This window comes from Ostrea edulis, chromosome 7 (assembly GCF_947568905.1).
Source record: "Ostrea edulis chromosome 7, xbOstEdul1.1, whole genome shotgun sequence".
NCBI classification, from domain to species: domain Eukaryota; kingdom Metazoa; phylum Mollusca; class Bivalvia; order Ostreida; family Ostreidae; genus Ostrea; species Ostrea edulis.
In genome coordinates this window covers 70,060,062-70,087,841 of record NC_079170.1, presented here as the reverse complement: position 1 = coordinate 70,087,841, position 27,780 = coordinate 70,060,062, and the positions used below count along the sequence as shown (strand labels likewise).

At 36.5% G+C, this 27,780-nt stretch overlaps 2 protein-coding genes across 8 annotated transcripts in view; both read right to left on the bottom strand.

Moving 5' to 3' along the window:
* Window positions 1–225: 225 nt before the first annotated feature.
* Window positions 226–24,416, bottom strand: LOC125654931 (uncharacterized). 4 transcript variants are annotated; one of them, XM_056145230.1, is made up of 4 exons: window positions 24,275–24,416; window positions 16,743–16,830; window positions 10,782–11,138; window positions 226–1,503 (listed from the first exon to the last, which is right to left on the bottom strand). In XM_056145230.1, the coding sequence occupies exons 2-4, from the start codon at window positions 16,766–16,768 to the stop codon at window positions 309–311; spliced, it is 1,578 nt and encodes a 525-aa protein (XP_056001205.1). In that variant the 5' UTR covers window positions 16,769–16,830; window positions 24,275–24,416; the 3' UTR covers window positions 226–308. The 4 variants fall into 4 exon arrangements, with proteins under 4 accessions (XP_056001205.1, XP_056001206.1, XP_048741007.2 ...); XM_056145231.1 differs by lacking the exon at window positions 24,275–24,416 and adding an exon at window positions 16,994–17,077; XM_048885050.2 differs by lacking the exons at window positions 16,743–16,830; window positions 24,275–24,416 and adding an exon at window positions 11,647–11,716.
* The window catches only part of LOC125654930 (uncharacterized), a 16,393-nt gene continuing 12,239 nt past the window's right edge, over window positions 23,627–27,780 (bottom strand). For all 4 annotated transcript variants that reach the window (XM_048885048.2, XM_048885049.2, XM_056145228.1 and 1 more), the window contains exon 3: window positions 23,627–26,525. In XM_048885048.2, the coding sequence (XP_048741005.2) occupies window positions 24,683–26,525 (1,843 nt within the window). In that variant the 3' untranslated portion in view covers window positions 23,627–24,682. The remainder of the gene's footprint in view (window positions 26,526–27,780) is intronic.

The following is a 27,780-nucleotide window of genomic DNA, read 5'->3' as shown; positions in this document are numbered from 1 at the left end:
AGGCACTAGCTCTAAACATCAGAGAGAGAGAGAGAGAGAGAGGGGGAGAGAGAGAGAGAGAGAGATCCGCCAATTTGTACTGGATGGTATACTGTACCGGTGCTTGAAATCAAACCTACCAACCTAAAGAGGGGAGGATCGCTCGTTTAAAGCTTGCACTTTCATAAATGTTCAAAACAGACAGCTTCAGGTTCGATTGTCGTGTTACAATGTTGAAAACGGTACGTTTCTTTGATATTTATAAAAAGAAAAATTGAACTGATGAAATAAAATGAATGATTTGTATAATAGATGTAAATACATAGACACTATTCACTTAACATTCCCGGAAAATTCTCTTGTTCATTTACTTTAGACATGTTTTTCGCCTTATCAAAAGGTGTTAAGTTCAGCGATGTGTCATCCATGACTACCAGTGATTTCTTTGATTTTCTCTTGTCTCTGTCTTCGGCTTTGTACTTTATATTTATGGTAACTTTCATCTCCCGAACTTCGGAGAATTCATCATTTACAGAGTCTGTCTCGGATACCCACGAGGCACATTTCTGTAACGAGTCATTTAAGCGGGTTGTAATGGATTTCATTTCCACACTGTCTTTGGTTGAGAGTCTATCTCTGCTTGAATTGGTTTCAATGGTGTTGTTCGAAATCTTTGGTAATTTTCCAAATTTGAAGACTTCCGGTTTTGAGGTCTTGTTTGGACGCCAGGACATGTTGCTGTGGCGATCGTCATCCAATAAATCCTTTCTTGATGACGTGTTCACTTCCCTCGAGCTGAGCTGTGTTTGGTCGTAGCCGCTGTCGGTAAGGTCCGTGGATTCGAGGCTATGGTAGACATTTTGGGTTGATGGTGTTTTAAAATCACTTGGATCATTTGATTGTTGTACAGTGGTGATTGCGAATAATTCGGAGCATTCCAGTTTTTGGGGTGATTTTGCAAGTTCTTTAGTCATAGGCGGGAGGCGGTGCGTCTTCCTTAAAATTTGTTTTCCCATCAATCCATTTGCAGAATTCACAAACTGTAGGTGCTTGTTAAGATCAAACATTCGACGATATCGTTTCTTGAATTCAATTTCATTATGTATGCTCCCAAAGACTGACGTTGTATCGTTTGCGTTGTCCTTACTGGACGACAAGGATTTGGATACTGGCGGACGACCACGCGATCGTCTGCTTCGAAAAGTTTCACTATCCAGAGAAAACTCCGATTCGGAATCTCGAGACGTCATCGCGTCATCGTTATCTTTCATTCTAAACCGCTTTTTCTGCAGTTTTTTCCTTTTCACAGATTGAGATTTACTAACAAGCGGAGCTCGTTGGGTGGACAGAGAACCAAGAAATCCGCTCTGAACTGGTTTATCTTTCATCCAGTGGTCAACTTGTTTGGCAATATCTTTATTCCAAGTTTCGAACTCCTTCTGAACCCGATGGTTTTTCCGATGCATTTGTGACATTGTAATTTGCCTGGGTGTTTCCATTTCATCAGAATTGTACGAAATCTGCCTGCAAATAAACCGTTTATAATGTTACAGTACAAATACATCCGAGCACCACAAGTAACATTAAGCTTATTTAATTCTACTGGAAGACATAATACCTCTAATTACTTTTATTATATTATAAATAAATGTAAATATTATTGTCTTGTATAACGAATTTCCTGAATACGAACGAAAACAAAAAAATGTATGTATAGCATACAAAGATTACATACAATATATGGTCAATAAGGATCCCTTTATATACACAGACTTTGTTGAGGACACTTATTCCATGATAAGCATGCTAAATAGAGAACTCCGGGAAGAGGCATACCCACACATAGCGAATAACAGAACCCTCCCAAGCTCACATCACCAGCAACAAAGGAAATAAAGTACCCACGCTGTCGACCAGGCTAGCAAGGCTTTTAACAATTAGTATTGAAACGGAAAATCCAGTTTCTGAAGCCTTCGTTATCAAAAGCGCAATTATTTGGTGAGGATTTATCCACCGGAAGTCACCCGCCAATCTTACCCGCAAATTCCATCGAGAATGTTACTCATCGTCGATCAAGATTAGCAAATTTCCTTTCATTTCAACTTTTCAAAAGAGGGTGACTTGTCAATATTGCTTTGTCATCGTGAAATGCCGTATACAGCTACCTTTAATAGGTTTGAAACTACATCTACATGTATGACCTGATTTCTATGCCCATAAATTTCCCCCCATTTCATAATTGTTTAAGATTTCTTTATTTATACGTCTACGTAATCCGATGTAGAACATCGACATTTTTAAATCATTCGTTTTTTCTGTATGTAAATTTGTGTCTTATGCCATAAAACACAGAATCACGAAACTTTACATTGTGTCAGCGTCTCATTTCTATAAAGTTTCTTTATACAATTACCCGGTTAAATCCTGTGAAAATAGGTCAGTCATTACTGATGTTATTTCAGTTTGTAGCCGTTCACAAATTGTAATTATTTCTTTTACAATATTTATAAGATCAATGGCGGAAACAATGCACGTGGGAAACCGGAAAAGCGTAGTTATTTCCCTTCCCTATACAGCGGATCTTGTTTCACTTTACAGACTGCGATGATATAATACAATATGTTGTTTTAAAATTAATCTCATCATTCTACTTAGCAAAAATACATTACTCAGACTGCATATAACAAATGCTGTGTTCTATTGTGTTCCTGTTTTGGGGGATGTTAAAGTACATGTACAAGTACTTGCAATGAGGGCGTCAGTTTTAAGAGCCGTGAGACAAACAAGAGCTTAATTTTGAGATCAGTGTTCAGATTCCATCCTCATTCTATTAACATCGTTTTGTGAATTCTGTCAAGAATTGTTCACTCATATTGAGACGTCACCAGCTGTAGGCCAAGTATACCACAAAACGGAGGTTTTAGTCTAACTTTCAAACTGATTCATTTGATAGAATATTGATATAACTTAGTCAATAAAAGTCAGAGATTATATTCTAAATTCGATTCTAGATGTTAATACAGTCTGTGCGTGGTTTTCACAAGCCTAGGGGTATACATACATAATCTTATTCTGTCCTCGGTTTGTAATCATAAAGCCTGAACTCGTATCAGTTTTAAGTTCATAGGAACAGCTATGACAAGATTGGCGTGAATCTTCATTGGGTGTGTATATTCTAATTATAGCTGTGTTTGGCTTTAACGTTTTCAAATAATGTAGAGAAAATACATCAAGCAGTCTTTTGATCTGTTAGAGTTTTTATAATACATATAAATATGAACTTTTACATATAACTTACCATCTGTTTGTTTTTACTAAATTCATTGTAATCTCGTCACATGCTTATAAATTCCAATTAACAAAAACATGAAATTAGGATCCGATTCAACTGTTCGTCATTAATACGCATTTCAAAAGGTATTTTCCATATCTCGAGTCAAAAATAGCACCTGCCGTTAATCTCTAACAGTGATTTTGAGTATTTGATATACACTCTTCCTCTGTTACACGTAAACATACCTGCTAATTCTGCGAATTAGCCCACATTAAGAGGATAAAGGGTCACTCTTGAGAATGGTGGAACACCTTATAATTCACTTTGTTTACGACCTTTACGGAACCTTACGATTTAAATGTACTTCTGGAGGGGACCCGCGAGTTGCTTCTACCACAATCAATACGTGTCCTGTCATCAGACATGCATCGTACAAGGAGGCTGGCGCTGGGACGGAAATCAGAGACGGTTTCTTACAAGTTAATTGGCAAAAAAATTACATTCAAACAAAGAACGCCTAACGGTATTGAAATATGATATTTTGTAATTATGACTAGCAAATTACATGCATAGAGGTATTTGCATAGCTTTCAAGGCTTTTAAATGCTATGTACAAATGTACGATACATTCATATTTATGTGTCTATGAAGTGAAAAATCAGCAGTTATCTAGGTACAGAAAAGTATATACGAATGCATAACACAAGAAACTAAAGAGTGTTGTCATCAGAAATGCCTCGGGTTCGAGGTTTCGATTTATAACATGCACAAGTCGAGTGTTGATTTCAAGACTACAAAGGCGGTTTCAATTTCCAAAATAGAATATTTGTTTGTTTGTTTACAAAGAAAGATAACTTAAAGACGAAAGGTTATCGAAATGACAATATAAAACAAATAACTTTGTAATGGATAACCTTGTATTGATCCGGAAATGACAGAATTTTATTTCTGTTCATCATCCACCTCAAGGTATGAAAAACTTCAACAACTGCAAAACATACTTAGTATGATTACAAATTAACTAAATAGAAATTATTGATTCTGCTTGTCTCAGAACCAATATTGTAGATCTCCACCAGAGAGCTAAATAACGTTCTTGTGAAACGAAGAAGAAAAACCCTAGAACGTAGTACTGATTTGAGTTTATCAACTTTTTCTTTGATGATAAATTCTTCTCTGCTTCAAATGAAAACAGCGTTTAACTTCATTGTGCACGTAAGAAACCAGTATACGACTTTGTGTCTGAGGATTAAATTAGATTATTATGCTCCAGGCATCGAAACACTTTCACAATTTTACTGGTGACGCAGAGTTAAGTCTAGAATAAAGTATATTTTTGATCAATGATCTTGACCTTACCTAGATGACCTTGGTGTCAGGTCACATGACATGGCTAAGAACACGCCGTTGTTAGGAATGAGTCTCTAAAGTCTTTTCATAATAAAGTCGCAAGTAAGATGAAATCTATTTTCATTATTATTTTAACTGATGACCTTGACCGTCACAAATACCCTATGTTTAAGGTCACTACATGGCATCTTACCATAAGCAATGTGTTTAAAGTAGCAGCTTCTAATTACTATTTGTTATTTATTCATAGCCTAAAACATAATTTCAATCTTGTCTTTAGTGACCTTGACCTTGGAACAATGTCCTTACACATTACCTGGCCATGTAAATTTTGTATAACAAGTATGAACCTCGAAAGTTTCTCCAATACATATTTATAGAATACAAAGGTATTTCTATATTAATTTTTACAGTGTCTTTGACTTTGGTCCGTCTAGAGCCCATAACACGTCATCAGGTCACAAGCATTTGACCCTTTAGTATCTCTACATTACAAAGTTATGATCAGGACAAGTATTTTTAACCAGAAGTCACGCCTATTACCTTGGGGAAACAAAAATAAAAATGACCTTGTATTGTGATGCTATCATATCAGTTTGGTAAAAATCAAATCAGCGGTTAATTACGACAAATTCATTTTCTTAATTATCCCCCCTTCGATCAGGGATTGTTCCGTTTATTTTGTTTCATGTCAGAGCCATTAGTCCATTGATTCAATGGATAGAATTTTTTGGCCAAAACGCCCACCATTCGATGAGCTCAACTACCTTCAGTTCAAGCGAACCTAACAAGTGCATGGTTCAAATGGAAGTACAACTTTTACAACTGATCCGTCAATATGGTAGTTGAACCCGAACTTTTAAATTAATAGTAAGATACTCTAATGTTTTGTACAAGGTTTATTTAAATCACAAGGTAGGCGCGACAACTCCTGTAGCCTTGTTTAACTGCAAATATATTGACACCGTATTATATTATCACATTTTCTTCCTATTTGTAACGATACTGCTGTTTTGATTTATGCAATTCGAATCTGAAGGACCAAGTGATCTGTGATGCTGAACGACCATTATTTCTGGAAAGCGTGGAGCAAGTGTTGTAATACTGCAGATACTCTGTGTACGTCACGAGACGTCTGGTCACGAGATGTGTCAATTTCGAGCGCGCTACATTTCGCTACATATGTCTACCAATGGAAAAGCGAATATTGCTTTTCCTACAGTGGCACCAGGGCTTCTTTATCATTACTGTTCCATTGTGTAGTGGTGTCCAGTTGAATAATACTGAGGGTAATCCTGCATGTTAGTATTGCAGTGTTACAGAATTATCAGATTTTCAAGTCGGATGCTTTGCATGCGTATACATTGATTGGAGATTTGGGTAAAGTTTATACACGCGATCCGAGGGAGGGGAATTCGGGGGATACCATAAATAAGGAAGTCTCTCAAAATTAAGGATAATATATCCTGAATACTGGGAGAATTGGGGGCACTTCATTGGCATCAGAGGGACCGGCTTGATCCTTGCTGTACCAAGGTCAAGTTTCGGGTTTACCCTTGGGGATATTAAACAAGGTGTTCACCAGGGGAGAAAGTATAGAGCTAGGGTTCGGGTCAGACCTGACGTTCCTCATCGTTTGTGGCATATTCTATTTTGAAAGGGGGTACCAAGAGGCCTGTTCTCTTTATTACATGTACCTGTAACAGGTAATCACTGGGTGCTTAGCGATTCCCCGGGTTGATTTCAATACCAAACACTCGCTACTAAATGTGGGATTCTGTCAATAATTGTTAAGTTTACTTGTTTTCATCTCTGCATCGGGGATATACACGTCGTTAAATAAGATCAAATTCATTGGTGCATGTACGCTGTGTCTGTGTAACATTTCCTTTAAAAAAAAATTAAACTTTGGCAGAGAATTTCAAAATTATTTTGTTTTCTTTTTCAAATTAGATATACATGGCTGTATATATGAACCGAATTGTACCATTTAAAGATGTCTTTGACTGTTTTGAAAATTAGCTTGTAATTCAGTACGTTTGACCTAATTACCGAAAAAATGCATTATTTCCAAATCCTGCTTTAAATTCCAACCCAGCCAATTAAGTAACGTTTAGTGCAAAGAGTTGCAATGTAACTCGGGACCTTGCATTCATCCTTCATACAACTCAATTATGTTTTTAACATATTTCAAAAGGCAAAAAAGAAAATACATTAAGAAACAGACATGTACAGTGATGACACGGTGGGTATTAGCTCACCAGACATGTACAGTGATGACACGGTGGGTATTAGCTCACCAGACATGTACAGTGATGACACGGTGGATATTAGCTCACCAGACATGTACAGTGATGACACGGTGGATATTAGCTCACAGACATGTACAGTGATGACACGGTGGGTATTAGCTCACAGACATGTACAGTGATGACACGGTGGGTATTAGCTCACCAGACATGTACAGTGATGACACGGTGGATATTACCTCACAGACATGTACAGTGATGACACGGTGGGTATTAGCTCACAGACATGTACAGTGATGACACGGTGGGTATTAGCTCACCAGACATGTACAGTGATGACACGGTGGATATTAGCTCACCAGACATGTACAGTGATGACACGGTGGATATTAGCTCACAGACATGTACAGTGATGACACGGTGGGTATTAGCTCACAGACATGTACAGTGATGACACGGTGGGTATTAGCTCACAGACATGTACAGTGATGACACGGTGGGTATTAGCTCACAGACATGTACAGTGATGACACGGTGGATATTAGCTCACAGACATGTACAGTGATGACACGGTGGGTATTAGCTCAACAGACATGTACAGTGATGACACGGTGGATATTAGCTCACCGGAGCCTACAGCCGCAGTGGACAAATTCTGGTTAGCGGTTTTCTGTTTTTGTGCTGCCAATTTCATTTATTTAAACTTTCTTCTTTTTTCAATCGATATTTGGAGAAAGAAAACAAAAATGGATTCAATTTTATTTTAATGAAGGGTCGCTGAATCATTAAGAACATTCTCTAAAACTACGGTAATTGAAATTATAAAGCCCATCTGCAAACATCTCCAAATTCCGGAACTAGTATAGGACCATAATATGGGCCCCTGGCCTGGATTTCAGGGGGGGGGGGGGGGGCTTAAGTTGAATTTTGACAGCTCAATAAAAGAAAACTCAAACTTGAAGTTGAGGTTTTTTTCCGAGAAATCCAACTCTGTTTTTACATATGAAGGGGATAAACCTCGTGACTAGACTTAGTCTGTGTATGTTTTATAATGCATCCTACGTAAACAACTAATGCTATATTCCATTTCTGTTTTGACTACGAGACCAGAGCAAAGCCGCTCCTAAAACTGCATCTTAGTGAATTTGAAGGCTAGCTCTGCGCAAAGTGAATACTTGGATTTTAAGATTTCTTATGATACATGTAGTTTCGTATAACCAGAATTCATATGATAGTTTCGTATAACCAGTATGTTAACTTCTTCAGCAAGGAAATATTTACTAGATTCGAAATCAAAATGATTGATTGAATACCGTCGTCCTCACCATAATTTACAAACTGAATATGATAAGATATGAAATACAATTCATCTATAGAGAAATGAATATGTATGTTTACATGATTTATTTTTATAGTGTAAAATTGTCTTGAACTTTCATTAGAAAGTTTAGTACTAAATATACAAAAGAAAAAAATAATAAAACTCCATAAATTCTGAATAGCGCTGACAATTCAATTTTTTTCGCCGAGAAAACCACAAAGATGACTTTGAATCAAACTCCATCCCGCCCACTGAATTTCAACCCTCAACAATAGAATGAGGGAAAATCAAACTAATAAAGCAGGTCTTGGTATCGAAACAATGATATGTCAAGCTTAGGAGTACAATGGTGAATTTCATAAAGGCTTACTAAGTACCGATATATTGCAGCACGGGCATCAAACAATTGTCCAATCCTTTTATGTATTATACATAATAAAATAGTGTTTAAATTAAACGATTGATCACCACATGACCATCTACAGCAACACTAAGTTATGTGGTTAGTTGAGTGTTTGAGGTGAGGTAATAGCAAATTTATATCTGTTTCTGTCTTATGTTGATGTTTCTAAAGAAGAAGAAACCTATAAATGATAATTTTAAAAAGTTGTGTGTTTAGATCATAAGAATTTTCAAAATTAGGTGAAGCCTCCGGCTCTCCGAAGTCATTGCTGAGCATCATTATACTCTAAATGATTTTATCATACGTTTAGTTATTAAATATTCACTTACCCTAGACTAAGAGAATCAAAGTCGGGGATTCTATACTGCCACACAAAATCCTCCTCCAGATCAATGTCCGCCATTGTGATCCGCGTGTATACTGTTTTTTATTATTATTAAAAAAAATCCTCTAACATAAAGTTAAAGTATTCTCCCCGCCACTTCTAATTTCCCTCGATACTGTGCAAAGTAAGGGCCGCACTGTTGACATTTCCTATCTAAAAATAACATTCCTGATGGAAGAAGTCATTATTTCAACGGGTGCCAAAACCAACTGCAGGTAAGAAACAGTTGTGTAAAACTCATTATTAAGTGTCCGGTGCGGGGACCTTTGTCGGCACGAGAATTAGACATCCCTGTCTAAAGCTACCTGAACTCCCAAACGCAGATCAAAATCGGTCCACTCAAAACCTTCCATTGAATTTAAATACAATCTAGGTAGCTCAGTTTCTCTATACTTATTTATTTCGGCCGTCTTTGGTAGAAAATTCCTATATCTTCATTATCGTTGGATTTTCATGGCCTGTTGATTTAATTAATGGTTTGTATTCAGTGTTGGACAGGGTATTGATAAGTATTTAGGCTAATGTTTCCGATGATGTGTACTGGGCTCGCGACCAGACTGTGTTGATACATAGCATGTGTATACTTAATAGGGTTTTGTTCCCTCCTGAATGAGAATTTAAATGATCTTAGTTGTATAGTAAACATGCATTGGTTCGGATTAAATGCACTGTTGCCAGTCTTTGATTGCCTGTAATAAGCAAAATAGACAATAAATGCGCTGATAGGATTGAAACGTTTAGAAGACGGATCTCAGATAGCATAGAAAGAGAGCAGAGTTTTTTTTACTACGGTGACGAGACAATTAGGTTATGTCACCGAAATCTTATTTTTAAAACAGAGATGTTATTTTCTACATTTTCGTTTACCTATACTGCCGTCATTTTCTTTATGTTAACTTAATGTGGCATTTAATTCTTAAACAAAGGGGGTTCGTGACCTTATAAGATGACAAAAATGTGGGCAATGACTTTCGTTAACACACGATTATGACAGATACTAGGATTTTTAGATAGAAATACATTTAGCATTGTTCCCCCAAAGAGAATCGAAAATAAAACAAAAATCCCGGCAGAGTTGTGTTAGTATTTCCTTTTTGAAATTTTGAAACTTCTTGATATTTTTTATCATCATGATTTTCGTAATGTTTAATTCTGCATTATAGTTTATTTATAGATGATAATGAAATTTTAATGTTATGTTCAACTTTCTCTTGTTATCATGAACAGAAGCAGGAACATTTACCTTAATCAAAGCCTTATTCTAAAGTCTCTAATCAAATGAGATCTCAGATGAAATGTTTACAGTACAACTGACGTTATTGAAATTATTTCAGATTGACGCCAATTCAAAATTTGGACAAAAAAGCAGATTGTTCGATTACTTTGAATTTCGTTCTATAGTACAATAGATTCCATACAATAAGAATCCTCTGTTGCTGGAAACTCTGTATTTACATGCATATTTGACAAAGTCCGTTGCTGTGTTAAAAAATAATGCAGGAAAACTTTATAAAACACATTGCTAAGTGTCTTGTAATACACTTCAATTGGTCATAGGTGCAATATTATGAAAGTGGGAAAATAAAGAAAATTTCTCCAGTGACCGTCTACTTCCATCGGACGAAATATTCACTATCCTAAAGCATGTAGAAACTTTGTCTCTTAGACCGCACTGTCCAGTTCATTTCCATTTACATGTACACTTCATTACGTGGATATAGTTGTGACATACTTAAAACCAGAAACCTGGTGTCTCATGTATAAATAGAGGGCCAGAGGACTGAAGTACAAATAAACCGAATAACTAAAGCATGAATTACCTTATTTTTATCGGTAACGTGTTCGAAATGTTTTTGTAGAAGGTTTTCTCCATCAGCAAACTGGAAGACGCCTTCTTCGCCGAAGACTTCTCGGAGTTTCCCGATGTGTTTGGTTTCGAATCTACTTCTTGTATCAAATGAAATGGAGGAACAAAGGAATATCCCATGATGGCTGGAGAAGAACGTATTATCGGGTTAGATTGAATACTTAGTGACGTCACAGACCGGGGATCTTCCATTTCCGGCATCAGATGGAGGGACGGCACAAAGGCGTATCCGATTGCGGAGGATAAAGAGGGCGTGGCAATCCCACCACCGTCCAGTTCAGAACTGGGACACGCCTCCATAATCACTAGTCTGGCAAAAGACGAAAAATAAACACATGCATCATAAATATCTCCTGCATTGGTGCACCGCGGATTCATTATCTGAATGAAAAGGGGAGGAGGGTAGTAAATTTCGTTACTCAGAAACATTATAGATTAACTGGATATATATCACAGAGAAGAGATTGGCATTTCTTTTCTTTAAAAAACCACATTACCTGCTTTGAAGTTTGAATAGTTTAAATCGACAAATTATACAAATATCGTACCCATATAATTGTGCATGATCAATTTCATAATATTGGAAATTTTTCATGTTCTGAAAAGATATTATTGTATCTATAGATGATATTAGAATTCGTAGTGTTACAAATCGTTTAGAACGCCTTTTTTCATAATATTAATACCATTTTGTATTTTCTCACTCAAAAACTACCTACCGTTGCTTTTAACAATTCGTAGTGTTACAAATCGTTTAGAACGCCTTTTTTCATAATATTAATACCATTTTTGTATTTTCTCACTCAAAAACTACCTACCGTTGCTTTTAAGAAATGTAACAGTTCCCAGACGACACACACCCGAAATCGAATCCCTTTACTCTGAGTGGTTTAACGACTTTTGTATTGTGATTTGAAAGTATTTGTTTTAAATAGACTTCCGAGGGCATTGTAATGTTGCCAATGAATTTAAAATCATTTTATTGTTTTACTACCGAAAAATAACAGCCATAATGGTGCAAACAACGCTGCGAGATTACAGGTGGATTCAAAATTCTCCGTGGTAACTAGAGATACTATAAGATGCTGTAAGTGTGGGGTGGTCTGTTTCACACCCAAAACAACGCGTTAAACTAATTGTCCATACATCGGTTCATTCTGGACAGTAGCCGTTTAACGGAGCATATCTAAATTCAAAGTTTGCATTCATATCGCTGAATATTAAATGCATATTTTGATACAGCATGGAGTTTTATCATAGATACATTTCTTCCATTTATCAGCAGTTTTAGATATACTGATCTATTGTTTATTTAACAGACCCTCTCCTGTTTATAAATCTGCCATGATTTTGATATTACAAGTTTGATAGTGTCTAAACATTTAGAACGACATTAAACATCTTCTTTATTACTTAAACTTTGATCCACCCTGTAGTGGCAGCGCTGTCCACCTTTTAAATGATTAGTCGCAAATCAGATTAGGTTCGTTTATTCTGCACGATTAGGGGACTTTTATCTGGTCATTATTTTTATGATTTAGGTGAAAGAGTTCATAAAAGCCTTTGAGAAGGTTACAAATATTTGTGATGTTCTTCAAAGGTGCACAAATCCACAGCCTTATCCTGTCAGAAATTTAAAGTGCCATCAAAACTTTCACTTCGAAAAATTCAAGAAGCTTAAAAAACCCTTGAGGCGTTGATAAATATCAGGTCGTTTGTAAAGATCGTTTATACTGAATTACAAATATAATAATTTGGGGGAAAGTTTGTGTTCTTCACATAATTACCAGAAACTTTGTGGGTATTTCATTTAGTGAAGTAAAATAAAAAGAGAACAAAAGATGTATAAGTCACTGCATTGTAAGACATTGAACTCGTGTTTAATCCTATTAAAATATGACTAACCCAATAGTTCAAATACAGAATGCGATTGTTAAAAAACGATACCTACATGTACGCCTTTATATTGATGTATGAATAGAGAGAGAAGAGACAGAGAGAGACAGAGGGACGGACAGACAGACAGAGGTACGGACTAAGAGAGAGAGAGGGGGGGGGGCAGACAGACATACGTACATATAGAAGATACACGAGGGCAGGAACAACTATACGCATTGCGCCGGTGTAAAGGCAAATTTCGACCCCCATAGAATAATGACCGGGGGTCATTTTTCGACATCGAAAAGTGACCCCCTTGCCGAAAAAAATTGGATGCTTTTGTAGAAAGAAGACCCAGGGGTCATTATTTTGCGTGTCATACCTGAAAAATAATGACCTCCGTAGAAAAATGACACCCCCTCCCTTTTTTAGCAGATTGATTGATTTTAAAGGAGTTGATACGGGTTTTCAGGTCATTATTTACCCAGAGTTATCGTTCCTGCTGCTCCTCTTATCAAATTTATTCCATGTGTAAATTTTTTTTCACGGTTAATAAAATAAAAGTAAGAACTAATTCATTAAATTTGAGGAAAACTCACTGTAGGTTCCATGACCAATTACAACTGATAAAAACCCGCATAATTCGGGGACGGATCCAGGGAATTTTCAAAAAGGGGTTCTACCATAAATTTTAGTTCTCAAAAGGGGAGTTCCATTCTGAAAATGTGTTCTATTTACATGTATAGATCTTGTGTAATCAAACACACATATAAAAAAGAGCTGCGTCTAAATACAATACTTCTTGTGTCACAGAGAGGCGTGAAATCTTCTTAAAATTGACTAATTGACATACATTTTTTGCAACTGAAGTCAATAGCTTATTTCATTTACACATCATTATCGTTTTTCAAGAATTTTGAAAAATGAGTAAGTGTTGATAGAGGTATTAGTGAGTATGCGAATGATAACTTTGGGTAGACTATAGCATTTCACTGGATAATTTATGCCTATCAGGGGTGTAGGACAAGGGGACGGGGGCACGTGCCCCCTCACTTTTGGAAGATGGGGGGGGGGGAGGCACAAGTGGGTTTGTGCCCCCTCACTTTTTTAACACAAAATTAACATAGATTGATCAGATGAGAATATACCACGGTTAAAAAAATACTCAATTCTCAGCACTCAAAGCATTATTTCTTGCATGTACATAACCTATTCTCCCCGTACTAAATTTTTTTTGGACCGAGTTATGTTTTAAACCATCATAAAATTGTTAGTTACAAGAAAAATGTCTCACGGTGAAAATAGTTACATCTCATTTATATTAGAAGGGGGTCCCCCCATTCCAATGTTCAAAAGTGCAGTATGTCGTACATAGTACAGGGGAGTAGGGGAAGATACAGCAGGGGCACATGTCCCCACACTTTTCAAAGGGGTAAGAAGTATGGTTGTGCCCCCCCCCCCCCCCTCTTTAAGTAAGGCTTTTTTTACAATCTGACTAGAATAAGATCCCCGATCCGCTCCTTTGTTTTCATATTGTTTTCATATTGGCTCTACAACATAAATACAAAGGAGCAGATGGAGGATCTCATTTTTATCAGATTGGGATTGTTAGTTAGTACCCACAAATAATAAAAAAAAAATGAGTCATTACAGTCGGAAGCCCTCCAGAGGCCATGAATCTTGAATACTTCAAAATTTTCTTCGGGAGACACGAAAATACATGAAACTTGATTAATGAAGTCATTAGGAAATGGCATACAAGCAAAGTATTTAAAGTGTAAAAAAAAAAAAAAAAAAAAAAAAAAAAAAAAAAAAAAAAAAAAAAAGTGAGAACGGAAGTGTAAAGTCGCCCCCCCCCCCCCCCGAAACAGGATTTTGGAGTGTCAGAAGGATATCCTACGTGTTTTTTTAATTATTTATTTTTTATTATTATTTATTTTGCTTGTCAAGTCAAAATGTGTGTTAAAGTGGATTTCTTTGGTGCGCCTCATTATTTTTAGCCCAGCTACGCCACTGCCTTTTGTGTTAAATTATCAAAACACCCTAAATAAAACGCCGCACTGTCATATCACAGTAAATGCAGTGCACCTGCTATCACCGTGTAGAAACGTATGATGTGAGGAAATTATTCATGCTCTCTCTCTCTCTCTCTCTCTCTCTCTCTCTCTCTCTCTCTCTCTCTGTGTGTGTGTGTGTGTGTGTGTGTGTGTGTGTGTGTGTGTGTGTGTGTGTGTGAAGAATGTAGAGGAAGCATATTTACTAAAAGATGTGATTAATTAAGATTAATTCCAGGTTTAGCACCCTATAAAAATGACTAATGGGGGGGGGGGGCGCAATTTGTCTCCCCCTCTTCGAAATTCCTTGGATATCCGTACGAGTACACAATTCCCGCCGCTGATCGGAATTAGAGGATTTCCAAGACATAGTAATCCCCGGCATGTCCATCCAGGTCTGCAGAGGTTGGGCTTATCGACAGAAAAATTACGAGTCACTCTTGTTAAAACAAGTAAATTCTTATTTTTGAAACAAAATTACAATTCCTAATATGTTTTAATCTGGTTAGGTTTCATATGAATGATAGATTTACTTATAATATGACAATGTTGGACTGCTTCCCTTAGGCATTACCAGAGAAATAATCCCTAATAAAATTTACAAGGGGGTCATTATTCTACGGGGGTCATTTTTCTAAACGTGAAATGGACTGATTTTTTGAAAAAAAGACATTTTTTCTACGGGCAAAGGGGTCATTATTCTACGTCGAATAACGACCGGGGGTCATTTTTCGACGTCGAAAAATGACCCCCGGTCATTATTCTATGGGAGTCAAAATTTGCCTTTACACCGGTATACTTCTTGAAGCGCATTTGCGCGTCATAAAAAGTATATACCATCGTGAAACGTTGCAGTTCATACCCTTATGTATTTTAAAGAAATATATTTTACTTTCAGATTTTCCTTTTTTGCTGTTGGAACTCCCAGTTGATAAAATATACGTACTACCATGTATTTATCAAGATTTATAAGTGCATTTTTAACAACTGAATTTGTACATGTATCAAAGACCAAAACACCGTAAATATCAATATATCCATATAAAGGTGTTGTTATGAAAGGCGTTAAAATCACAAGTCCTACATTTGGAAGTCCTGGAGACCTCATCACCGATTTAATGGATATGCTTATCTATAATGAAATACTAGTAACATTTTCAATGAATATGTGATTTAAAAGGGCATGGGCATGATTTGAGCTGAAAATATTCAAATTCTATTTTTCCATTTTTATTGTTTACATTGCTGAACTAAAATATTTCTAATGGTCAACCAAGCTTTGAATGTCAGTTGTTGAGTTACAAGTGAGATACAGCACTCACAATTCTTTGTTATGTAAACAAGGCTCGTACCATGTTTTTGTTTACACACAGATTACTTAATAGAAAATAGCATGCTTAAAACAAAACGATATCTGCCAAACACTAATACATGTAACTTTTTAATTCTGTTCAGAATTAACTTGTAAATTGAAAAAAATGCTTTAAACGAAACTTTATCATTATATTTAACCTATCTAAACAAAAACATGACACAAGCTTTGTTAACATAACAAAGAATTGCTAAGCATTCTAAACATTAAAAACGGAAAAATAAAATTTGAAAATGTTCAGCTCAAATCGTGTTCCGCGTTACAGGTCGACTAACTGGCTGTTACTGGTTGTTACTGGTTCTTGCTCGCTGTTACTGGTTGTTACTGGTTATTACTGGTCGTTACTGGTCTGTGAACTGGTTATTACTGGTCTGTTAAATCAGAACATGCATACCGTACTACGTATAAACGAAACTATCTTTGATAAATCCATGAAATCTAATGCCTGCGAATTTTGTCCATATCACATTACAGAGAGGAAGACAACCTGTTTAACTTTAAACAATTAGCATTGGTCTAGTTACAAACAAATCGTTGTATGACTATGAGATGTACATGTATGAGACAACACGGACTGATTAACTAAAATTTATACAAATGTTTAACTTACCCGTGCATCTTAGCTGCAGATATCATTTTCAATAATCCATCCACTTCTTCCTGCTGTAGAATGGAATACAGCGATATAACGACTCCCCCTAAAATATTCAATTACCTATAAAACTTTCATCTCCACATATTACATACGTCTATATTCACGATCATGAAAAAGTGAAGATAACGAAACGGTGATCAATCTCATAAATCCTATAAAGAATAAAAAAAACTAAGAGCTGGACAAACACGGACCTCTGAACATACCAGAGGTGGGATCAGGTGCCTAGGGGGAGTAAGTATCCCCTGTTGACCAGTTACATCCGCCGTAAGCCCTATGTCTTGATCAGGTAATCTGAGGACTTAAATTCTTATTTTGTTCATCTGTACACAATTGAACAGTTCACAAGCACTCCCCTCTTTGTTACACACTTTTAGAAGAGAATTTATCACACTAGAGTAGAGCTTATAGTCCCTTTGATTGATTAAACAGGGTACCCGATAAGGTGGAATCATTACAATGCGTATTTATCTTACCTAGGTAGATTTTATTCCTTACTGTCAGAAGAAGTAATTGTAAACATCTGAGATACCCCCATTAGCGAAATAAAAACGAAAAACAAAGTGTCGGGATTGAGGATTTGTTTGGTTGTTTGACACAAAGCTGTGAAAGGAAACTTGAGTGCTGCTACATTTCAGAATGCTTACATATTAAATACACGAATGAGAGAGAGAGAGAGAGAGAGACAGAGAGAGAGACAGAGAGAGAGAGAGAGAGAGAGAGCATGAATAATTTCCTCACATCATACTTGGAATTCTCTTTTTAAAATAAAAAAAAAAAACCGAAATTTTTCAAAAATGAACACATTTCATACACAAGGAAATGAGACGAATGCATGTGAATTAACGTACCTACAGCTTGAATAAAATGGTCTGCGTATGAGAAATGACAGGCTACACTATACTAAAAATAAGTTGATATTACAAGAGTTTCACCATTCTCGTTAGAAGTCAGCATTTTGCAATTTGTTACGGTCGTTATATCTAATTTGCAAGTATAATCTGTCATTAAGTCTAATTATATCCTTCATGTTTCATACCAATTGTTAGGCTGACTTTACACACTGATTTTGACTACTGATTACTCATCATATTGATTTTCAAATGTAAATTATACTATTGTATACCTGTACAGTCGTATTCTTTTTAATTTTGCCATTATTGCTAAGGGATAAAAATCCAGGAAACAGAATCTGCAGTCAAAATGACATCCATGTATTGATGATCTTTATATGATATGACATACCTGTATTAATGATCTTTATATGATATGACATACCTGTATTAATGATCTTTATATGATATGACATACCTGTATTAATGATCTTTATATGATATGACATACCTGTATTAATGATCTTTATATGATATGGGATTATAAGTGGTAAATCTATAAATAACTAAAACATGCTTTGGTCGGAAAACGTGAAAAATAATTATACAAATTCCCTAACCAACAAGAAAGCCAACCCCCCCCCCCTCTCCCTACTCTCTGTGCGCAGTGCGATGCAAATTGTACCAATCCCATGACCAACGAGAGGATTACACCACCCCCTCCCTTTCTCGTCCTACTCTCTATATATGTAATCTTATTTTCTGACAAAACTTATGTTCCCCGAAAAATATACTACATGTACATTGTACCAATTACTACTTCATGCCGTAGATGTCATTGATAATTTAATATGTGACCTGACAAACACCCAAACCACACCTAAGCTATACTTTACTATACCTGTACATTACGATTGTTAATCAAAGTATTGGGGTGTTTATCATAGTTGATAAAACTTTTTGTTGGGTTTTTTTGTGATAAGATTGATTGCTAATTTACATCTATACGTATTCAATATATCAAAGATTTTGTTTTAATCAAAATGCAATAAATTATACAACTACTGTCATAGAAAATGAAAGTAGAGGATATATTTGAGGGAAGAATATCTTATTCGGGGAAGACTGCTGGGAAGACGGGGAGAGAGTATTGTTTGTGTCATGTCATATGTTTGAATCAAGTTACGAAATATTCTCTTCACATACGAAATACATATGTATGAGTTAATTGTATAATCGAGTATGGAACTCTCTTGTGTTTTGAAGTTTTTTTTATTTTTTATTTTTTCATCGCGCCAGGAATGTTACTGGGGTATTCTGTGTATTCATTCTTTCGTTATGGTTTGCCACGGTGTAAGTATTTACATTTACATTAAATCCGATGTACTTATCGTGCTGATATATTTGTATTTTCAGTTATGATCTATTGTTTACATTTACGAACCATCGCACATCGAATCGAATTTTGTCAAGCATACGTATCTACATACAAATATGTATCTAGTGAATGATTCAACTTATTTGTCATTACGTCATAAGTAATACGCAATTTCCGAGTTACCCAATAGTTCTTTCCCTTTGTGGAACTCTTACGCACAGTGAGACGCAAAACATACTTTCGTCCACACGCGGTGGGTACAAATTCTTATCGCTGCCTTCATATATTACCTAAAGGATGATTATGAGACATCAAGTAATCACCCAAACTGCTGGGGCACACAATTTTAGGAAGATTATGATTATTTGATAATAGGATAGCTCAAACAAAAATCGATAATCACCATCTTTCTTTGATTAAAATATCACTCGTGCAGAAAAGAAAATCAAAAGTTATTTCATACTTAATGTAATGGCCTTATGCAAGCAAATATTATTCTTGATATGGTCAGTCTAATTTATACCAACGGCTGATATAAATAAAATTTAGGCTTTCATAACTTTTATCCTTATTTACATAGCGAGTCTATAATATATGTATACATCTTGTACCCACCCAAGTGTTCAACAGAATACTGAACGTACCTCCATCGCAGAAGAGCTGATATCTCGGAAGTTGCGTATTGATGATGTTGTAATACATACTTGATTCTTATAGATATTTACTGATTCATTCAATTCCTACTTTCTACGGCTCACCATTGGTGTCATAGATGTACCAGCATAAGTTACTCTTATGCGTGTCGTTCATCTACATATTTGATATCAGATGACTTTATATTTCATTTGGAGGATACCATGTATGCATGTATTTACATGTTATATACATTGTATGTACATGTATATTGATGGTTGTCATGATTGTGAACTTATGATTGTTTTGTGTTGTTTGTAGCCTTTTACCACTTTCACTTTCACTTGCACCAGTGCAACGTTAAAAGGCGGTTAACTATCTGCAGACTTCGTCTTGTCTATGGCAAAACAGTTCGAAAATGTCTCATTTGTGAGTTGAAAAGTGTCATCACATAAATTCTAGTTAGAAGCTGTCGCTTTTTCATTCGAATAAGAAATGCAAATCTACAAGCTTCCTCGCCCACTTCATAAAAGTAAATGATCGCGGAATCTGAACATTTTAACGATCTATCTCACAGGGACGTCATGAGTAGTCAGCAGTGGAAAAGATTGATCTCATACGGAGAGTTCACCGTTATCCAGTGTTTCGGTGATTAGATCTCATACGGAGAGTTCACCGTTATCCAGCGTTTCGGTGATTAGATATCATACGGAGAGTTCACCGTTATCCAGTGTTTCGGTGATTAGATATCATACGGAGAGTTCACCGTTATCCAGCGTTTCGGTGATTAGATATCATACGGAGAGTTCACCGTTATCCAGCGTTTCGGTGATTAGATATCATACGGAGAGTTCACCGTTATCCAGTGTTTCGGTGATTAGATCTCATACGGAGAGTTCACCGTTATCCAGCGTTTCAGTGATTAGATATCATACGGAGAGTTCACCGTTATCCAGCGTTTCAGTGAGTTAAAGAGTTTATTTCCGGCCATAACATTAACATTTATTGAGCTAATTTCATCGAGGTACATGTTTCTATGAATCCGTATTCGATAAAAAATATCTTTCCTTTTTTCATGCGCGATTTTCCTCATTTCCCCTTCTTCTTTTCTCTTAATTTTTGTACCCCTGATTAGGAAATTTTGTGTAATTTGTAGAAATAACCAAGTGTATACAAAGGATTTATTTGATGTTGGTAGCTGAGGCTACTTCCTGAGGTGCCTTTTAAATATATGGAACTACAATTGGGTACATTTTGATTTGTAGTCATTAGGGCTATACGGACCGTGGATATCGGCCTGGATAGCTCAGTGGTTAGAGCACCTGACTAGTAATGCAGGGGTCCAGGGTTCGATTCCCAGTCCAGCCAAAAATTTTCTCCTCTCTCCTTCTATACTACATTTGGTGTCGTTGACCACTCCTGGTGGTGCTGGTTGGCCTGCTAGGGGCGAAATGAACCTGGGTTAAGTTTGAAAGACAATTATAAAAATTATAATTGATCTTAAGTAGGGAGGGATGTAGTAATTAGGGCTATACGGACCGTGGATATCGGCCTGGATAGTTCAGTGGTTAGGTCCCGGGTTCGACTAAACAGCTAAAGATTTTCTCCTCTCTCCTTCTATACTGAGCTACTCATCAAATGTAAAAGGAAGATACAAATATTGCTGATATTTATAATTTCATTATATGTTATAAAAGGAAGTCAGCCATTATGACGATGTAGCATACCTCCTTCAAGGTGTCACACCGGTAATTGTCCGGTCAACATGAACCACACCGGTAATTGTCCAATCAAAACAACTGTAATAAATAACATTGTGATTTTTCCTTCTTAAAGAGTCTAGCGTCTAGATTTATTCATTATCTTACAATTAATGTTTTGATCCATCATTGCCACATATAAATTTTATTTCGGGATAAAATGTAACACACCAAGCATAGGCTACACGTCACAGACACCGCAGTATTGTTTTTTCAGGTGTGTAGGGGGAGGGGCTGATTGATTATATATTGTTTAACGTACATCTCCAGAATATTTCACTTGGAGACGTCACCATTGCCGGTGAAGGACTACATGTGGGTCTATGATCGGCGCTTACGGCCTTTGAGCTGGGAGGGATCTTTATCGTGCCACACCACAGAAAAGATGTATTGAATGGGTAAGAACGTGAGTTTGAAGTGATGAATTGAAACCGGTTACTGATCTGACAACCCTACCACTGTTTTAATTTTTTAAAAATTAACAAAACTGAATAAAAATGTTAAAGAGTAATCAGCCGAATCACTTTCCCCTGTCCCGGTTCTTCGATCCTAGATTATGCAGTATTAATGATAGACACCACCAGAAATGTCTTCTTCCACAAAACTTTCATGAAAAATTTTTTACTCGACGTTTCTATTTTGTCATCCGGATTTGGTGAGTTCCGAAATGAGTTTAAATTTCACATTGTAGTACTTCATATATCGGCCTGGCTAGCTCAGTGGTTAGATCCCCAGACTAGTAATGTAAAGGCCCCGGGTTCGATCTCCGAATTTAACCCAAATATTTTTTTTTCTCCCCTTCTTTGCCACAATAACTTAGTAATGTCTAAATCTACAGCCTTATGTAGCTACTACAACGTCACGGTTTTACCTGCCACAACCAGAAATCATTAGAAATAGGTGAACTCTAACACAGACGCGATCATAAACCCCAATCTTATTGGTAGAAACAAAATCGGATGTACCTGAAATGTCACGACAAAAGAAGCGTCGGGCATGGCCTTCGAGTTATCTCGCTTTGAGGCACAAAACAGTAAACGCAGTTCAGGTTTAGAAAGTGATACATACCTGTTAACTATACGTATAAGAAAAATAATTCCTCGTGTTTGATTATTAGACGTTCGTCTGAGGCAAGAACACCAGGACAAGATGATGCACGACAAGATATTACTATATATCATTTTAATTGATTAATTTTATTACTACACTTAGTTCTTATCGGTAAATGTTAAAGTTATGAATTAATATAACTTGACCTTGAAACCGCGACACTACATTACTCTTATTGATAAATTGCCATATTAGAATGAACATAAAAGTATCAAAGTAACCTATCATCGACTTTATCAGGAATTTAAATACATGTCCGTGTACTTTTATACCGGCATAACAAGAAGGTATATAAATCATTTTATCAGATATATTTCCAAAACAAACATTTATATTGTCGCATTATAGTGACATGAAGTTACTTCACGCTTACTTCAGTGAACAATAGAATCACGTCAAATTGTTCTAAGGTGCCTTCGCCCTCATCTCGTAATATTTACATAATCTCCAATGTTCTAACCTTAGATATCTTTACCAATCGTAATGATAGCCAATTCTCCAACAGGAACAATGTGCGCATGTATCATGATAAATATAATATGACTAATTCAACGACTGGGGAGTGTTCTGACAGAAATGAAAGTAAAAGGTAAAAATAAATTTCATTTTGAAAAATACACGCGGGTATGAACAGCTACGCTTTGTGTCAGCATGCTTTTCATGAAGCACGTGAAGCATACGGGCACTTCGCAGTTTAAATGACATTATATGTATCTTCCAAAATGAAATTAATTTCTTCAATATCTGACTTTTTATAACAATATTCCAAAGACGGGGTCATATCATATTCAAAATATATGAAATAAAAATTCGAAATGAAAATGAAATGTCCATCCAGAAGCAATGAACAGTCTGGATGAGAATTAAGTACAGATGGAGCTCCGGGAGTTATCGATAAAAAGGCTACATGTTTTGGAAAGTTTGAGAAAAACTCAACAATGTGTTACATACGTTTTTGTTATGACGTTTTCTATAAGAAACAGTTTATCTGACAGCGGTTTTATTTCAAAGAGGACAACTAATTTTTTTTTTATCTTAAGGTATAAACTGTGAATAAAAATTTAAGAAATATATATATCAGAACTTTTCTGTGACTTTCCTAATGATAAAAGCAACATATCTCAATTTCTAGAATTCAAGACATACATCAATATAATTTATTATCAAACATTATAAATACATATTTGCAGCCCCAATTGAGATTAATGAAAATCGTTTTCCTGGTGTCAAGATTCTGAACTGAACTAGTTTTGAAATAATTAAGCGTTATTTTGAAATGGACTCATCACCTTCGGAAGTCGAAAGCAGCCTGCCATATGATTTTAGATCCCGTTGGTTTCTTATTTCTGTCTAGTAAATAGACTTCCTGTTGATAATCTAATTAAACTGTCTTTCCAAATTAATTAAGCACATCAACATTACCTACGATTTCGGAAGCACCATCAATGCATACAATTGAAAAGGCCTTTGTACTTCCTTGTCATATCATTTTAAAACTATACAATTTAGCATTTCAGATAAATGCAATTGTAAAAAAAAAAAAAAAAAAAAAAAAAAGTCTGATAAACAAAAATATGATATAGTGAAAAAATATGGTATGAAATAAAAATTACAATTAAAACTACGTTCAATTTCAACTTAAAACCAGTGATTATTATAATTTTATTGAATCAATACCAGCATACTGATAAACTTGTCTGATAAATAAAAAGTACTTGTACCAAAACTTTGAGGTAAAAATCAGAAAAACAGAAAATAAATCACCTTACTTACATTCGACGTTCAAGAGTTTTTGGCATAAAACACGGTTTATTCGTGTTCATAAACAACATTTCACAGCCAAGCTGATACGTTAAGTGAAATAGCACCTTGACAAATCAACGTATCAACTAAAGAAGATATTTTAAAAGCTCTGCACATTATCAACACAAATGAACACATAAGGCGCGCTTGAGCAGTAGGCAAACACACGTAAGTCTTCTTGAGAGTCGGTAACGTCGATGTATTGAGCCCGATTGTATTTACACGAACTTCTCATTCACATTTCATTCTGTCTTATTGTCAGGTAAAGCAGAGAGGCATTGTCAAGCACATGGAGTGGATTACGAAATTACAAAGAATATTCACTTGTGTCAAAATGGTAAGATTTTAACGCCATTCTTGACAAAGATATTGACAGTCTCAGTTGTTTTCGTTACTGGCTGTCACAAAAAATGCGTTCTTCTCCGCAATCCTACGTCCAGAAAGTTTCTCTTCGTCGATAAAATGCCCGCTGTGTTGTTTATCAGCACTATTGTCTGTGAGTAATGTAGACTGCATTGTGCCGTGTGATCTGTCTTTATCTTTATCAGGGCAAGTATTAAAAGCTGCAAACTGCGGACTCTCAATTTCTAAACTTTTCAAATGTTTATCAATCCCAGTCACCTCCTGATCTGCTCTCAGATATTTATCATCGTCGTCTTTGCTCGCTTTGTCTGCTTCTAATGTCTTACCCGAGCTGGGAAGATCCCCGTTATCGGGAGAGGCAGCAGGGGCATTGTCAACCCTGCTATCGCTGGAGGCCAAAGTTTGATCTATAAAGTCCATGGCCTGCTGAGCAGCATCGATCGTCTCGGCGATATCCCGCATTGATTCCTGGTACATGTTGGTGTAACCTGTGTGTAAGCCTTTGAGGACACGATGCCTGGTCTCAGAAGAATTTCTACTTAATCCGGATTCCCTGTTCTCGGCATTAGTGTTTTCCTCAATGACCTCGTAGTCAATCTCTTGCCTTGACCACCGAGGAACCATGATTTCTTCTGACGATATGTTACTCAGTTCTCTTATGACGTCATCACCTCCTCCTTTGTATGCTATTCGTATTGACATGCGCACATCCGCTGGAGTTTCACTGACCACTTTAGATTTTGTGGATCGAGTTAGATTGCTCTCCTCTCTCTCGGTTATGTCTGTAAGATTGCATACTTGAGGAAAATTTCTACTCATTGGCTTCGTTGTTGTGTTTTTTCCCGCGTTATGTAATTTTAAAGCAGAAACAGATAGAGGTATAAAATCATCCGATTCCTCTGAATGGTTTAAATCATCAGAGACAGTCGTCAACTTTTGGCCATATAACTGAGTGCTGCTAGACCATGAGTTGGAATTTGTTTCTTTGTCGTCGTCTTCATCGCCCGAGTCATTGTAATCGTCCTCTAAATGTAGGCGCGGAATGTCTGGATTCTCGGGGCTGTTCACCGGCACATACGAGTCCTCGTCAAATTCGTCATCATTGTCATCAGAATAGGAATAGTCTGAGAGATGATAATGTGGGGCTTGGTAGTCTGTGGTCTCAGATATGCGACTCTGGGGAGGGGCGATGGGACAGAAAGGCGTGTTCCGCGAGTACTTCTGAAGTGACTGATGTTGCACTGACCGAATGTTCATCATCTCCAAAGAATATTCTTCTGTCGGCACATACGTACTTTTCAGCCGCGGTCGCGAGTTCAGATTCTTCAGTCGCTTTACGCGTTTGTTCACCAGCGACGAGTGAACATAGTGCACGTTTCGGTTGGCATCAAACACTTTTTGATATCGATTTTGAAAATTATTCAAATCTTTTGATATTTCACTTTCCGACGTCTGCTGCACCCGCACGGGAAACCCATTCAATAACGATACCTCACTGCGCATGCTTTGATCTCCGCGCTGACTAAGGAGAATGTCAAAGTCAGAATCGTACCCGGATGTTCTGGTATCCGTGTCCGTGGCGACGGTTTTGGAATCGATGGAATCCTTTTCGTCGCGCTTCGTTGTTCGTCGTCCTCTGAATTGCTTATGACATTTTGTGCAGTTCCGCTTGGTGTGTTTACACAACGAGTTTATGGGCATAGCTTGGAATAAGTGGTTGGGTGTGTCACACACATCATATTTCGTCCCCAGACCTAGGTGATATCTCTGGCTTCTGAAGGTGTACACCCCGTCCTTGTAGACATTCATGATTTCATTCTGAATCAAATCCGCATCTGTGTGGTCTTTGGACATTTTCCTATTGTACAAAGAAAGAAAAAGACACTCAATATTTTTGGACACAAATAAATTGGACACTGCAATTTTAAGAGCACTGCAAAATTTATCATAGTTCCTTACAGGATTATAAAGTACAGTAAAGCCTGCCTATTCTGGGAGATAGACAGGCTATGTATTGGAGATATGCAGGCTATGTATGGGAAATAAATTTTGTGTCGGGTCATACAGAATATCCGATAACAGAGAGTATACCATTATGGAAAAAAGATAATGAATATAGATAAGTCCGACGTGAAGCGGGATACTCAAGTGTCGAATTAGACAGGTTTGTTGTACGTGTGTAATCTCATTAATTTCGTTCATCCTTGCATATGCCTTTATAGTGTGTATATTGAATTGTCTTTGATAAATATCATTGTGTGCAAGCCGTTGCCCGTAGTTTATACTACGGTCAGCAAAAAATGGCAGCTGACTTCATCGGTAAGAATTTTATAATCACGATTTCAAACGACTGATTATTCATTTGCATCATTTTACGATAATTATTAGTATCCAGTGGAGTATTCTTAATGTTAGTCACTGTAATTTTCTCCAAAGAAACCAAATTTATCGATAAAAACGACCTTTCAAGAATTGTAGTATGATGACCGTAACAAATATTTATGATGACCGTATACTCCGATTTTGAATTAGGATTCAAAAGTGAAAGTAGTCTTCTTGATAACTCGTACGAAAAAGGTGCCGTTGCTGACTTACTTCGCTGGGTAGTCATGATGTAAAACCAAGGCTATTCTAACCTCTTCAAAGCACATTTAAATCAAACTTGGAGGTCGTTGTATCGATAGAGAAAACTACAGTGTCTAACATTAAGAATACTCCACTGGCTACTTGAAAATTATCGTAAAATGATGTAAATGAATAATCAGTCGTTTGAAATCATGATTATAAAATTCTTACCGATGAGGTCAGCTGCCATTTTTGCTGACCATAATATTAACTACGGTCGTTGGCTTGTACACAGTGAAGTTTATTAAAAGTGAGAAATATCTACACGATATGCACAATGAACCTTCTAGACAGGGAATTATTTGCACCGTGTTTTTCCCCTCGTTCATACACATTGGAATATGATTTCAACAGTCGTTTAAGTCAGCATTTCACAAATCCTATGCATGGTCGTTATAACAATCTAGCTTGCCAATACAACCTATCATTGGGTCAGATGCTGTCTGACGTGTTTTATATCGATTGTTAGGCCGTTATTGGCACACTGA

Coding starts and splice junctions, on each gene's coding strand:
- LOC125654931 (XM_056145230.1), bottom strand. CDS start 16,768: ATGATATCTGCAGCTAAGATGCACGG. Junction 11,139..16,742: donor TCTGCAGCTAAGATGCACGG/GTAAGTTAAACA, acceptor GTCTTTTGCCAG/ACTAGTGATTATGGAGGCGT. Junction 1,504..10,781: donor ACGTTACCGATAAAAATAAG/GTAATTCATGCT, acceptor GTTTATTTGCAG/GCAGATTTCGTACAATTCTG.